Raw genomic sequence first — 13,919 nt, 5'->3', positions numbered from 1 at the left:
ATTAAGCTGATTATTTTACTTATATCATTTTCACTGTAAACTTGAGTAACAGAATCAAATTTCGGTAAGGCTTTGTTATCGTCTTGAGTAAACACAGATGAAAAAAGGTGTTCATTAAAACTAAAAGATTATCACTTTTTGTACCATTTGAAAATCTTAAAGTTCAAATTCCTTTCTTAGATATTTTTTTGCTGCACGCAGTGGCGTAGGAAGGTCAAGAAAGATATAAAGGAGGAGGGGGGCAGAAACGGAAGACATTTTATATAAAGTGTTCACGTTTACATAAAATATCTTAGGATCAAAATTAGAACTTTTGGCTATGTCATATTCAAATTGTTTCAAGGCCATATCAATAGAATTTTAAGTCTTAGTTTTAATACGTTTGTATTTTATTAATAATTAGTAATTATTTCTATCTGATGCGATAAACTTTGATCATAATTGCTTTTTTTTCATTAATTAGTTTCTTTATATCAGATGTAATTTTTTATACCAGATTGTCGCGGCTTTTCATACTTCTAAATATTAATACGCTAATGAATATTATTAGTGCGCATAGTTACGCATAGTTACGCCTATTGTTACTTACGGTTCTGTATTCTGTAAAATACATTATTTCTTAGTTTTTAAGTAGTTTCGAAACTTTTTTTATGCGCGGTTTTATGTTCCATGCTGTCTTTCGAGTAAGGTCAGCAAGCGAATTAGAGATGATGTACTTTTATTCTCAAGAAAAATTGATGTTGTTCATTGTTTAAAATAAAAATTTAAATAATCGTTTGTTTGTTGTTGGTTGTTTTTATTTTTCTAATTTTTATAGCCTGTTTTCATTTTTTAGAAGAAGTTAGATTATTTTAGGTTAAAAATATGAGATTATTTATAGATTAAGATTATTAGATTATTTATAGATTAAGATTATTTTTTGCAGAAAGAATAATAAGAAGCTTAAAATGAAGCATAACACAACATTCTTCTGACAAATTCCAGAAGAATTTTTTTTAATTTTTCTATTCCTTATTATTTTTCCTTAGAATATAAAATATACATATAGATATAGAGAAATATAAAATAGATTGAAATAAATGCAAACTTATGTATATAAACTTACATGACCACAAACAACAGTCTTATTTTATTTAACTTTTCATATTAAATACATAAATAGTGGGATAACCTTATCACAGGCTATTATATAAACTTCTAAACACACAGGCTATAATATAAACTTCTAAACACATATTAAATAGTGGGATAAACTTATCACATGCTATTATATAAACACACTCATTGATATTTCTATATCAATGAGTGTGTTTATATAATAGCATGTGTATAAGTTTATCCCACTATTTAATATGTGTTTAGAAGTTTATATAATAGCCTGTGTGTTTAGAAGTTTATATAATAGCCTAAATAATGATTTCCAGTTAATTGAAATAAAACTTTGTATCATTTTTTATATTTATGTCTTGAAATAAATTTTTCAGTCATGTTGTTAGAGTTTACCTAATAGTTTCATGTCAGAATCATATGTGAACAAGCAGTCTCACCCTAAGCAGGTTTTGATGCAAGTTCAGAAACACGATTTGAGTGTTCTGTAAATATAAGATCGATGTTGAGAGATGTTGAAATGTTGGAAAGAATACATTTTGAGACAAAAGCAGTCTTAAAACTATATATTTTTTCTTCATAAAGCAGAAACTGCTTTATGAAGAAAATATATATACTTTTATGAAGAAAAAATACATAGTTTTAATGAAGAAAAAATATATACTTTTATGAAGAAAAAATATATAGTTAAATGAAGAATTGTTTTTAATATTAAAAACAAAAAAATCTCGCCCAAAAAGGTAATTTTAGTAATCCGTCAGGGTTATGGTTGGAACCAGAGCCTTCTCCCTAAGCGGCCGCCTAGGGAGGCACTAAAACTTGCTACATAAAAAAATAAATATATTGAAAACATGCCAAAAATTTTTTTGAATCTCTTTTGAATTAAATTTAGGAGGTTTTAAAAAGTACTCTTTTAAATCGTGTCAAATAAGACTAAAGTCAAATCGCGTCAAATTTTTTTTTTAATTTTTTTATTTAGGAGCCCCAAGAAGTCCTTACGGTCTTATCACAGAGCGCCGCGGAAGTTCACGCCTCCTTCCTAACCGATATCGCAAAACTTGCCCAGAGGTGTGGGTTTGAACCACGGATCTTTTGTTTCTGGGGCAAGTGCACTAGCGCTGCGCCACGGCTGCTCAAGATTTTCGATTCATGGGATAACTTAAAAATATGTTCATTAGAAACTAAAAAAAAAATAAAACAAAAGAACTTTGATACTTTTGTTTTATAGCAATTTCTTTTTATACTTTTTTCTTTTTACACTTTTTATGCTGAATGAAATTTTGTAGTAATTAATGCAATGCAAACTTTTCATTACTCATTTATAGAAAATTTTAGCACGTTTACAAGGTGTACATTGCCACTAGATTTACTAAACTTTATATTAAATAATAATCTAACAAGATTGTACCCCCAACACTGTTATGGCTTTAAGAATCCTGTTCACACTTCCAGTCTCCGTGAGCGAAGCTTCTCAAAACTTAAACAATAAAATGATAAAAAGATTTTTGAGAACGTCTATGCAGCTAGAAAGACTTGCTAGATTAGCTACTCTGTCAAGTGAACTGATAGTGCTAGAAAAATTGAACTGACAGAACTCGTTTCTACATTTGCAATAACAAAAGCGCGAAAAGTGAAGTTTTGGAATTATTTATTAATATATTATAAAGTTACACAAATATACGTTCATTTAAGATTATGCATATATATTCTTCCGAATGTAAATACAAAATTTATTTTGTACAAAGCAATGATGAAGTCCATTTTATCCATTCCCCCCCCCCATGTTTTCATTGTAGATTTTCACACATTTGGGTCTGTCCACTTGAATATATTCCTTTTTTTGCCTTCACTCCACCTTCTTACTTAGCCCATTTCTTGGACTCCAACAAAGCTGAAGGCAAGAGTGACAGCTCCAATATACATCCTCCTGACCACACATATGTCACCTTCTACTGAGACTTTGCAGTCGGTTGATCCGCGTCCATCCTTCTTTATTTCTTTTTCAGATTTTAACGGATATCCCATTAATCAGTAGGATTTAACGACACCAAGGGAATGAATCCCTAACATTTTCAGCTGTCTAATTAGGATCATGCCAGTAAAGTAATTATCAAAACAGAGCTTGTAGTTTTATGTTGCGGAGTAGTTTCTGACAATCTTAGGACAATAGAAGCACCAAGTCCCAGGTGTTTGTGCTCTTCTGATATGCCTGTACCTGCACCCTGATATAGTTCGAAATCATCTGCCCTACCAGAGGTGTAACAAACAACAAAGTTTTTTACGCCTACTGGATTCGGCTTTCCTCTGATGTACTGTTTAGCAGGTACTCTACCAGTAAAAGGGATCATCTGCTTATCCACAGAGTTATACTCTTCTCTTGGTAACTTGAGACAGCGAGAACGTACTGTGTTTATCAGAGGCTGAACTTTCCAGAATTTATTTGTTCCTTGTTCTGGATTAGGATCGGCATTGATACGAATGCTGTTTCGCAGCTGAAAATAGCGGTTTACAGGCATTACATCTGCCACTGCATTTACTCTAGTGGCTCTTTGCCAGTACATCCTTATTCTGGGAAAACCTAAATTTGCTGTTACTATTGTGATACCAAAAAATTTCTGAATTTCAGCTGTTGTAGTATTTAGAGTTTTACCAGTTTTGCGTAGATGATAAATGTTTGTTTGTTCAGCAAATGTTTCAAATATTTCTGGGTTAAAGTAATTAAAAATATATAAAGATGGTGAAAGTAAGCTATCTCCCAAATTCAAATTATCCTGCAATTCTGAACTGCTTTCAAATGCACCTCGAAGAGATCGCCACTTGATCTGAGTCTTTTTTTGTCTTTTGTTCCCACTGTTCACAGATGTGCTAGGCTCATCTTCATCTGGTCTTTCAATTTCATCCTCATTTTCATCAGTCAGCATATCAGCAGCAGCAGAAGGGTTAAAGGTCTCATCCCCAGAGTCATCAGAATCTGATAATTTAAGTTCCGAGTCGTCAAGATGCTGCAACACACCTTCAACTGTAAACCGCCTTTTGAAAGTTTAACATATTATACTTATTTACTTAATTATTTAACATATTATACTTATTAATCTTTGATTATAAAATCAATTTGATAAAACTCAGTGAAAAAATAAATATGACAGGCTAAAACAGATGTTTGATTATACAAACACAAAAGCAGGGATATTAACTTCAGTAAGTAGACTTAAATAAATAAAATATTCTAATTTTAATGGTTCTATTTCAACCTTTTTGATATTAAATGAACAGTTATACTATTAAACAAAACACATTTTATATCTGATATATATATACACATATGCAATTCTTAATTCACGACGATTACACAAAAAAAAATCCAATTTGAGTTTCACCTTACTAGTTTTACTATTCTCTCTTCTCATCACTATTGGCACACAGAGTGTAAAATGTACACAGCAAAAAAATTCTACAGCAAAGAATAGTCACCTGTTTTATTCTTAACTTATGTGTATGCAATTATAAACATATTATTAAATACATCTGATACAAAATTTGACTAGAGATAATTTATAATTCTCAAACTATAATAAAGAAAAAACTTATCACAAAGTAGTTTTTTGCCTTGCAATGCCATGTTGAAATATCTAGATACAGAAATCTTACTTAAAGAAGACAAACTACACGAAAATAGGACTGTTATGCACTAATGTACACATGGTGTTTTAATTATTATTTTGCTTAAGTTTCATAGTAAAAAATAAACATGACGAAGTGTGTACGTTTGTACACATTGTGTACGAAGGGGCTAGGGTACCAAATACTCTGGCGCCGGCCCTAGTTAGAACATACCTGAAGTAATTTTAGTTAAAATAATGTTTTGGGCAAGTCCAAAAAGGTGAGTTTAGTTCAGGAACTTTACAAATCACTACTTAAAATAAGTACAATGTTTATGTAGCTAAAAAATGGTAACCCAAATGAACCCAAATGAAGAGAGCTTGGTTAGGTGAGTTGAAAATAATCGTCGCAGAAATGAAAGAGATGTTGATTATTAATTTCATCTCGCTTAGGCGAGATGAAATTAATAGTCAACAAAATGCGAGAATTGCTGCTAGATACGTAAGATTGCATTGTATAGCAAGAAGTAATACTATTCCAGATTATAATTATTTAGGAGAAATGAATTATATTTGTCAGCATTGTGGTGCAAAGAAATTTCCTGATGAAACACATTTTTTATGTTGCCATAATGGAAAGGTAGTTTTGTCGCAACCTGCATCATTTCCACAAGATTTGGAAGATTTATTTAAAGGAAACTATGCAGATAAAAATGCCCATTTGAATTTTTAAAAATATGTTAGAAATTATAATGCCTGTCTTTATTTTGCATCATTTGAAGCTAAATGTAAAAAAAAAAAAAAATCTTGAAAGTTGATTTAAGTATAATGTTTAGATCAGGAATTTCACAAAGCATAAAATTTAAATAGGTATAATATTTTCTTCTAAATAAACAAACATAAAAATAAAAAAAAATAAAAAAATTTCATGTTAAAATAAACAAACTTCAAGTTTAAATGTTAATGTTTACTCGTATTTTCCACCTTTAAACAATTCTAATACTGCGAAGATTCCTTTTTTGTTAAAATTTTTATGGGGGATTATTCCTCCAACTATCCTATCCCACGTGTAAAAAAGTTAGTTTTTTTCTGAGGCCATTTCCAATAATTCAAAGATGACATGACACTTACTGTTGCTTTATTCTTGTTAAAAATAGGGATGACTCTTTAACTTACTTTTTTTTTACTTACATGAGTAAGTTAATTTTTATCAAAAAGTAAATTAGATAAGTAATTTGAAACGTTTTATGTAAGTTTACATTTCCGTATAAGAAAGTAATACTTTTGAAACGACTTTTACTTAATGATGTAAATTTTTTGCTTTTATAAGTAAGTTATGTAAAAGAAGATTACATCAAAAAGTAATTTACTTTTACATGTAAGTCAAATGAAAAGCTGTTTACTTTTACATTTAAAAGTTATTTACTTTTGAAAACTACATTACGTAATATAAAAGTTCCTCAAACTGTAATTTACATTTACCTATAAAAGTGACTAATTAAAAAAAAATTATATTCAAAAACAACTTGCATATGAAAGTAAATTACATAAAAGTAATATGCTACCAAATGTAAACTAAATTTACAAATAAAATAATATTTTTTAAGTAGAAACTTTTTATTTTAAAAGTAACAACAAACCTTTATTAAAAATAAATTATATAAAATAAAATTTAAATTACATATGCTTACATTTTATATAATTTGTAAAGTAAATTAAAAGTAGTTTATATAAAGTAAATAAATGAATTTATTTATATTTTATAATAACTTTGACATGCTCTTGCACAAAAGTAATGCAAAAAAAGTAAAGCTTAAAGTCACTAACATTTAAATTGCCGCAACATTTGGTTTGCGCGGTTTTAGGTATTTCATTCCTGTAAAGCTTGAAAATATCAATAAAAGGTTTCTGCCCATGATTAAAACCCACTCTAGTTCCGGTCCATGATAGTTTTAGCTATAACAACCATTCTCTGAATCAAACCGTCTCAAAAATATTTACTCTCTGGCCAACCATTCGAAAGGTCTTGAACTTAGACAAAGCTGAAACAAGGCAGTTAGCAGAAGGCGCATATACCCATGGGAGACTCAAAAAGGACAGTTTATTTGAAAGGAAATTAATTGGCATAATTGTTAGTTCTTCTTTACAAGTTTTTTGCTCGATTGTATTTATTGTTTAAAAACTAAGGAGAGAAAGTTTAAATAACATCATGCCCTGACGATTAAAAAGCCCCGAACTTTTTAAGAGGATGCTTTATTTGTGTAAAGATTTTTTGCCACTTTGATACAAAAAAAGTCCACCTGCTCAAGAATATCCTTGAACTCTAAAAGTCTTGGTTTAAACAGCTACGATACTTTTATATGGGCATGACAAGTTTAGAACTTTTCACATAAATATCTTTATCTGCATGTACTATGAGTAGCCTAGCTGCCGCAAGGCCAGTGTAAGCAAAACTTACGGTTCCACATGCAACTGAACCTAGAGCCGCAAGGTTTAGAATCCCAAAATATATTTAAAGAGTTTTTTTTGTGTTTTTTTTTTTAAGAAAAGTAACTGTTCTAGAGAAACAGAAATTGGGCCCCTTGGCCCAATTTGCAAAGGAAATTTTAAAATTCATAGAATAATTCCTCAGCGTTAAAAAATTATGACCATGTAAAGTTTGCAACCCCCTCAAATTGAGGGGATTTAAACTTTACATAGCCATAATTTTTGAACGCTAAAATATTTTACCATGAAATTTAAAATTTATTGATGAATATAAGTCTACTTGAAAATAGTACAAAAAATATTTCATCAATTTGTTGCTCTCACGTTTAGGGTAGGAAGGGGCGAAAATTGTAGAGCTTTTTTGAAATTTTTTTTGCAAAGCATCCTTATTTGAGATAAGTATAAACATATAAATGTTTAGAGTTAGCTCTATGTCTGGAAGTTAGATATCTCGAAGACTGGATCCGCCCCTCACGGTCGTTTACAAGCGCAATATTTATGCACGCATGCGTTAAATATTTCGAAAAACTTTAAACTATTAAAATGGCTGCAGATCTTAACTACATAGTGCATTTTATATAACAACCGTTAATTTGTTATTATTTTCTTTTAAACTGAATGTTGTATCCTTACTTTTGACGTATATTAATATAATAATAAATCTAATTTCGTAATAACATTATTAAAATAGGATTAAAATGGCCTTAGCGAGCTTAAGCTTCATTTATAGTTTACTCAATTTTAGTGCAAAACACAGATTTGTTTATTTATTCAAATTTAATTTTCTAAAAATCTGACTGTAGGAATTCAATATATATTTTTTTAAACTTCAGATAAAGATGTTCTAATATTTAATATTAATATTCTTACTAATATTTTTTTTGGTAGATGCTTCAGGATTTTTTCGATATAAAAGTATACCTTTACTGTTGAGACTATGTACATATTCTCAAGAGTAAAGACTATGTACATAGTCTTAACAGTAAAGGTATACTTTTATATCGAAATAATCCTGAAACATTAAACTTTAAATACTAAATTTAACATAATTAAGAAACGATAAAAGTAATAGCAAAAGATATTTTATTATATTAAAGCATATGTCCTAATATAAGAAGTAGTAATTTGATATTATTACTTTTATCGTTTCATAATTATGTCAAATTCAATATTTAATGTTTCAATGGGTTACTCAATTAATATCAACATCTGATTGTATATATATATATATATATATATATATATATATATATATATATATATATATATATATATATATATATATATATATATATATATATATATACAGGGCCGGCTGGTGGCGTGTGCCAAGTGTGCAATCCACACAGGCGACAAGTTTCTAGGGGCGGCAAACTTTAGGATCGACATTAAATGAAAATTTGCCAAAAAAATAATTTGTTCAGATAAAAATAATTATTATATATATGTAAAAAATTACATTGATATTTCAATATTTAATTTTTGCAAACAATTTACTTTTTAAAATGTCTCTAAAGAAAATTCCGGGATTCTTTTTTGCTTATTCAGCATATCTTATTCAGCATACCAATAGAATATGTTTCTTTGAATTGGGGGGGTTTTCAATGTTGTTATCATAATAACTTTATTATTAAAGTTGATCAGTCGTTATAACATGTTAGTGATTTTTATTTTTTTATTAGTATGTTTAAAAATAGTTAGGAAAGTGTTAGATATTGTCTAACGAATTTTGAATTAGAAATATTATTTAGAGGTGAAACTTTATATGATTTTTATTGTTATTAAATTTCTAGAAAATGGAGAAAAGAAAAAAGTTGTCCGGTTTTCACTATCATCTGAAACGGCTAAAGAAACAGGAAGAACGTGATAAAGCCAAACTAAACTAGATACTTTTGTAAGTTCAGAAACATTTTATAGCCCCAACAATGATTCTGAGATAAAAACTTTGCTATATAAAATCAATTTAAATGAGATCAGAGTACATGAAATCGAGATGGAAGGTGAAGAATCGAACCATTCTTCACTTTCTCGAGCGATACTTGATTCTCGATCGAGATTCGAGCGAATTTAACTGGCGTGCTCCCTTTTTGTACATGGGAAGTAATTTCTGATTGGCCTCAGACTTTTACAAACCATAATATTCAAAAAATAGTTATGAAGGGCCCTGTAAACCAAAAGTTAAACAGTTATGCAAGAAATTATGATAATAGTATTTAGAGGATCATCTGATAAACTGTATGAAGAAAACAATGGAAATTTCCTAAAAATAGTTGAATTTATGGCAGAATTTGACCCAATTATGGAATATCATGTCTCCATAGCAGGGGAAAATCCAAACAAAACCCATTACTTTAGCAAAAATATCCAAGAAGAAATTGTTCAATTAGTGGCTCGTGCTACTAGAGTGGAAATCCTTTAAAAAAATCGAAAAGCCAAATACTACTTCATTATTGCGGATTGCACACCAGATGCCAGTCATCATGAACAGTTAACTCTTATTATACGATATCTAGTCATAACGATTCATTGATTGTCAACATTCGAGAGAGTTTCTTAAATTTTATTATTACTGATGATACCACAAGCTTGTAAATTTTTGAAATTTTCCTGATTTTTTTGATGTAATATATGTTAAAAGTTAAGAAACGTATATAAATAAAATTTAATTTTACAGGTCATGGATTTGAGCAAAACATTGTGGCTTTATTGAATGAAAATAAAATTCCACTATAAGATACGATAATGGTGCAAATATGAGAGACAAAAACAAGGGCTTACAAAAGAAAATTTTATATAGAAATAAGCGAACACTCTTCGTCTCTTTTACAGCACATTCACTTAATCTTGTTGTTGTTGATTCTGTAAAAGTTGGATTGGAAAATGTGATATTTTTTAGAATTATTCAAAGCCTTTATAACTTTTTTTCCGGTTCTACAAAACGTTGTGTCCACCACTTACATTTAAATCTTCAAGTGATACAAGATGGAAGAGTCACATCAGAGCTGTAAAAGCGATCAAGGAAAATATGCAAAAGATTTATGAAGCATTGAATGTAGTTGCCAAAAGTGATAGTGATGGAACCACCAAATTATCAGCTGAATCTATTGCTGCTAAAATGAATACTTTGGAATTCATATGTGGAATTGTTATTTGGCATGATGTATTGAACAAAATAAACTGCACAAACAAAATTATTCAGTCAAGTTCATCAAGTGTCAAAATTTCAATTGAATTATTAAAATCCACTGTAGCATTTTTGGAATCCAGTTACAATCAGACTAAATTTGATGAGTACGTTACCAGAGCATATGTTTTGGCAACAACTTCGGGTCTAACATTCGAGTTTACCGATCTGTCAACTGACGGAGTCAGGAAGAAAAAAAAGTTTTTTGACGAAGTTGAAACAAACCAAGTTCCTTTTTTGGATTCCAGATCAAAATTCAAAAAAAATTTCTTTGATATACTTTTTAGTCGTGCCATTAAATCTATGAAGGAGCGTTTTGAAGACTTTAGAACAACCATGTCCTATTTTCAGTTTTTATTTGAAATTCCGAATATTTCAAACATGAAAGAAGGTATATCGAGAGATAATTGCAATTTGTTGGAATTAACTTTAACCGACAAAGACCAAAAGGATATTTCTGGTGAAGAATTGAAGACTGAACTTTGTTTGTTGTCACGAAAAACTGATAAAAAGAATCCACTAGATATTCTAACATTTATATTTACACGTGATCTTGAAGAAATATTCCCTTATACTTGTATTGCATTGAGAATCTTACTAACAGGTTCAGTCACTGTCTATCAAGGCAAAAGATTTTTTTCCAAACTAAAGTTGATCAAAAACTATTTACGACCAAAGATCAGTCAAGATAAGCTGAACCGATTTTCGATTATTTCTATTGAGAGCAAAACAACAAAGTCATTAAATATTAGGGAGCTGAGACTTGAATTTGCTCAAATGAAAGCCAGAAGAGTGCCACTTCCAAAACAATAAAAAAATTATAATTTAGGCTTCGATAAATTTTCGAATTTTCCATACTTTAATTTCAAACTTAAAAATTCAATTATATTTTTATTTTTTAAATGTATAAAAAAGTTGTCAATAATGTGCAAATTTAATGATAAATACCAGAAGACATACTTAAATAGACCGTTTTAGATAGTTTATAATATTTAAATATAAAAGTATAATGCTTATAAACTGTTGTTAGGGCAACTTTTGCCCGATCAACACTTTGAGGATGAAAATTTCATTCATATAAGCATATGAAAATTTTGTTCATATAAATTGTTGTTCTCTGATATTTTTAAAAAGTTAATTAAGAATTAAGGCGGCAATTTTTTTTTTGCACACACTAAGAAATGCCCACGAGCCGGCTCTGTATATATATATAAATATATATATATATATACATATATATATATATATATATATATATATATATATATATATATATATATATATATATATATAATATATATATATATATATATATATATATATATATATATATATATAAATATATATATATATATATATATATATTCTTATATATTTACATTTATGTATATATATATTTACATTTATGTATTATATAAGTATATATTTTTATTAAATATGGGTTAGGTGATGCTCCTTTGCTTTTGTGAAAGTAAGTAACATAAAAGAAGAAAAAGTTGAATAAACCGAAAAATGTATCTTAAAATATGTATATGTATATATATATATATATATATATATATATATATATATATATATATATATATATATATATATATATATATATATGTCAATCTGGTACTCAAATGAAGCAAAATTATATAAAAATTTCAAAAATAATATTTCAATATTGTCATAAAAATACATAAAAAATGCATTTTTTTGTTTTTTGTTAAAAAATGTAATTTTTCATGTAATAAAACCAAAAATAACAATTCTATGTTTGAAATCTATATTATTTTTGAAATTTTTATATAATTTCGCTTCATTTGAGTACTAGGTTGATATATTTTTGAAAAATTTTTTTTGAAAATATTAGGGACCCATTAAATATTCGAGGGTCTTGAGGGACCCCTTAAAATATTTTTTATTCAAAAAAATTTTAAATCTAGTGTTTTTGTATTAGTTAGAACACATTAAGGGGTTCTCTGCATATATTTTTCAAAAATGTTGTTTTTTGAGACACCCTAATATATATATATATATATATATATTTTTTTTTTTTTTTTTTTTTTTTTCTCTGTTTTAATATAATATAAGATTTTACAACTTCGTAATATAAAATTTCAATAAATAAAATAAGTAAAACAGATAGGGGCTCAAAGAAGATGAGGATGACAGTACGTTATCACAATCTTTTCATAGAGCCCCTATAACAAGATTTCAAAAAAATATCGTAATATGTTACAATATGCGTAATAAAATTTCAATAAAATATCGTAATAAAACGCGTAATTCGCTAATAAAATTGATAAGCAACCAACAAAAGTAGAAATAAAACAAAAACAGATTTATGAGAAATTATTCAAAGTATCATTAACCAAAAACGTTTCTTATATTTTAAAAATTTCTTTTTTTGTTAAAAACTTGAAGGAACTTAACGAATTTACCGTACCTTTGAATCCTTTTTGAAAAGTATTCCATACTTTTGGACCTCGATATAGAATGCTGTACTCTGAATATTTGTTTATTATCCGAGGCAGTTTATATGTGTTGGACATATTCGCTCTAAGATTATAGCTATCATTTTTATTTATTTTAAACTTGTTATTAAAGCTTATAGGAGAGATATTGTGATTATAACGATACATGAAAATTAAATGCTGGTAGATATTTATTTCAAACACACTCATCATTTTCATATCTTTCATTAAAGGCTTAGCGTGTTCACGCCTATTTTTTGAGTAAATGATTCTGCAGGCATGTTTTTGAAGACTATAATATATTATTATATATAATTATAGACTATATATATATAATTATAGACTATATAATTATATAAATTATATAAATTATATATATAGACTATATAATTATATAAATATATAATTATAGACTATATATAATTATAGACTATATATAATATATAAATAAGACTATATATATATATAATTATCATAAATGTTCAAAGTTTTTGCCATCAGATAAAAACTTTACAATTATCATAGTAAAGTTTTTACCATGGATAATTGTTCGCACACTTCTTTCATCAATTTCCAAGTCTCCGACAATCTTTCTCATCGAGCGCAAAGAGTTTTGGCGGATCTTGCAACAGACCTTGTTGATGTTGACTGGAGTGACTGCAGTTGGCGGGCAGCCGCTCTGAGAGCGGTCCATCTCATTTCTTAACTCTTGGTATCGTTTTATGGCAATTAAATAGCAATTAAAATTGTAAGATAAAATTTACATTGTAAGAAATTTTGTAAATAGCAATTAAAACCAGTAAGATAAAGTAAAAACAAACGAAATTCTCTGAGAAATACACGCATTCAATGATTTTTTAGAAGTGGGACAGAATTTTCTCTGCACCCTGTATATATATATACATATATATATATATATATACATATATATATATATATACATATATATATATATACATATATATATATATATATATATATATATATATATATATATATATATATATATATATATATATACATATATATATATACATATATATATATATACATATATATATATATATATATATATATATA

The 13,919-nt window shown here is 27.9% G+C and overlaps 2 protein-coding genes across 3 annotated transcripts; one reads left to right on the top strand and one right to left on the bottom strand.

The window, feature by feature from the left end:
* Positions 1-3,197: 3,197 nt before the first annotated feature.
* On the bottom strand, positions 3,198-4,726 carry LOC136086794 (piggyBac transposable element-derived protein 3-like). Its single transcript, XM_065809284.1, has 2 exons — positions 4,692-4,726; positions 3,198-4,137 (listed from the first exon to the last, which is right to left on the bottom strand). Exons 1-2 carry the CDS (start codon positions 4,724-4,726, stop codon positions 3,198-3,200), a joined length of 975 nt encoding a protein of 324 aa, XP_065665356.1.
* Positions 4,727-8,785: 4,059 nt separating this feature from the next.
* LOC136087345 (uncharacterized) lies at positions 8,786-11,337 on the top strand. 2 transcript variants are annotated; one of them, XM_065809843.1, is made up of 2 exons: positions 8,786-8,849; positions 8,987-11,337. In XM_065809843.1, exon 2 carries the CDS (start codon positions 10,219-10,221, stop codon positions 11,188-11,190), a length of 972 nt encoding a protein of 323 aa, XP_065665915.1. In that variant the 5' UTR covers positions 8,786-8,849; positions 8,987-10,218; the 3' UTR covers positions 11,191-11,337. The 2 variants fall into 2 exon arrangements, with proteins under 2 accessions (XP_065665915.1, XP_065665916.1); XM_065809844.1 differs by lacking the exon at positions 8,786-8,849 and having other exon boundaries at positions 8,987-9,781; positions 9,868-11,337.
* The last annotated feature ends 2,582 nt before the right edge of the window (positions 11,338-13,919 follow it).

The sequence above is a fragment of the Hydra vulgaris genome, chromosome 11, assembly GCF_038396675.1.
Source record: "Hydra vulgaris chromosome 11, alternate assembly HydraT2T_AEP".
Taxonomy (NCBI): domain Eukaryota; kingdom Metazoa; phylum Cnidaria; class Hydrozoa; order Anthoathecata; family Hydridae; genus Hydra; species Hydra vulgaris.
This window is presented reverse-complemented; position numbering and strand designations above follow the sequence as displayed.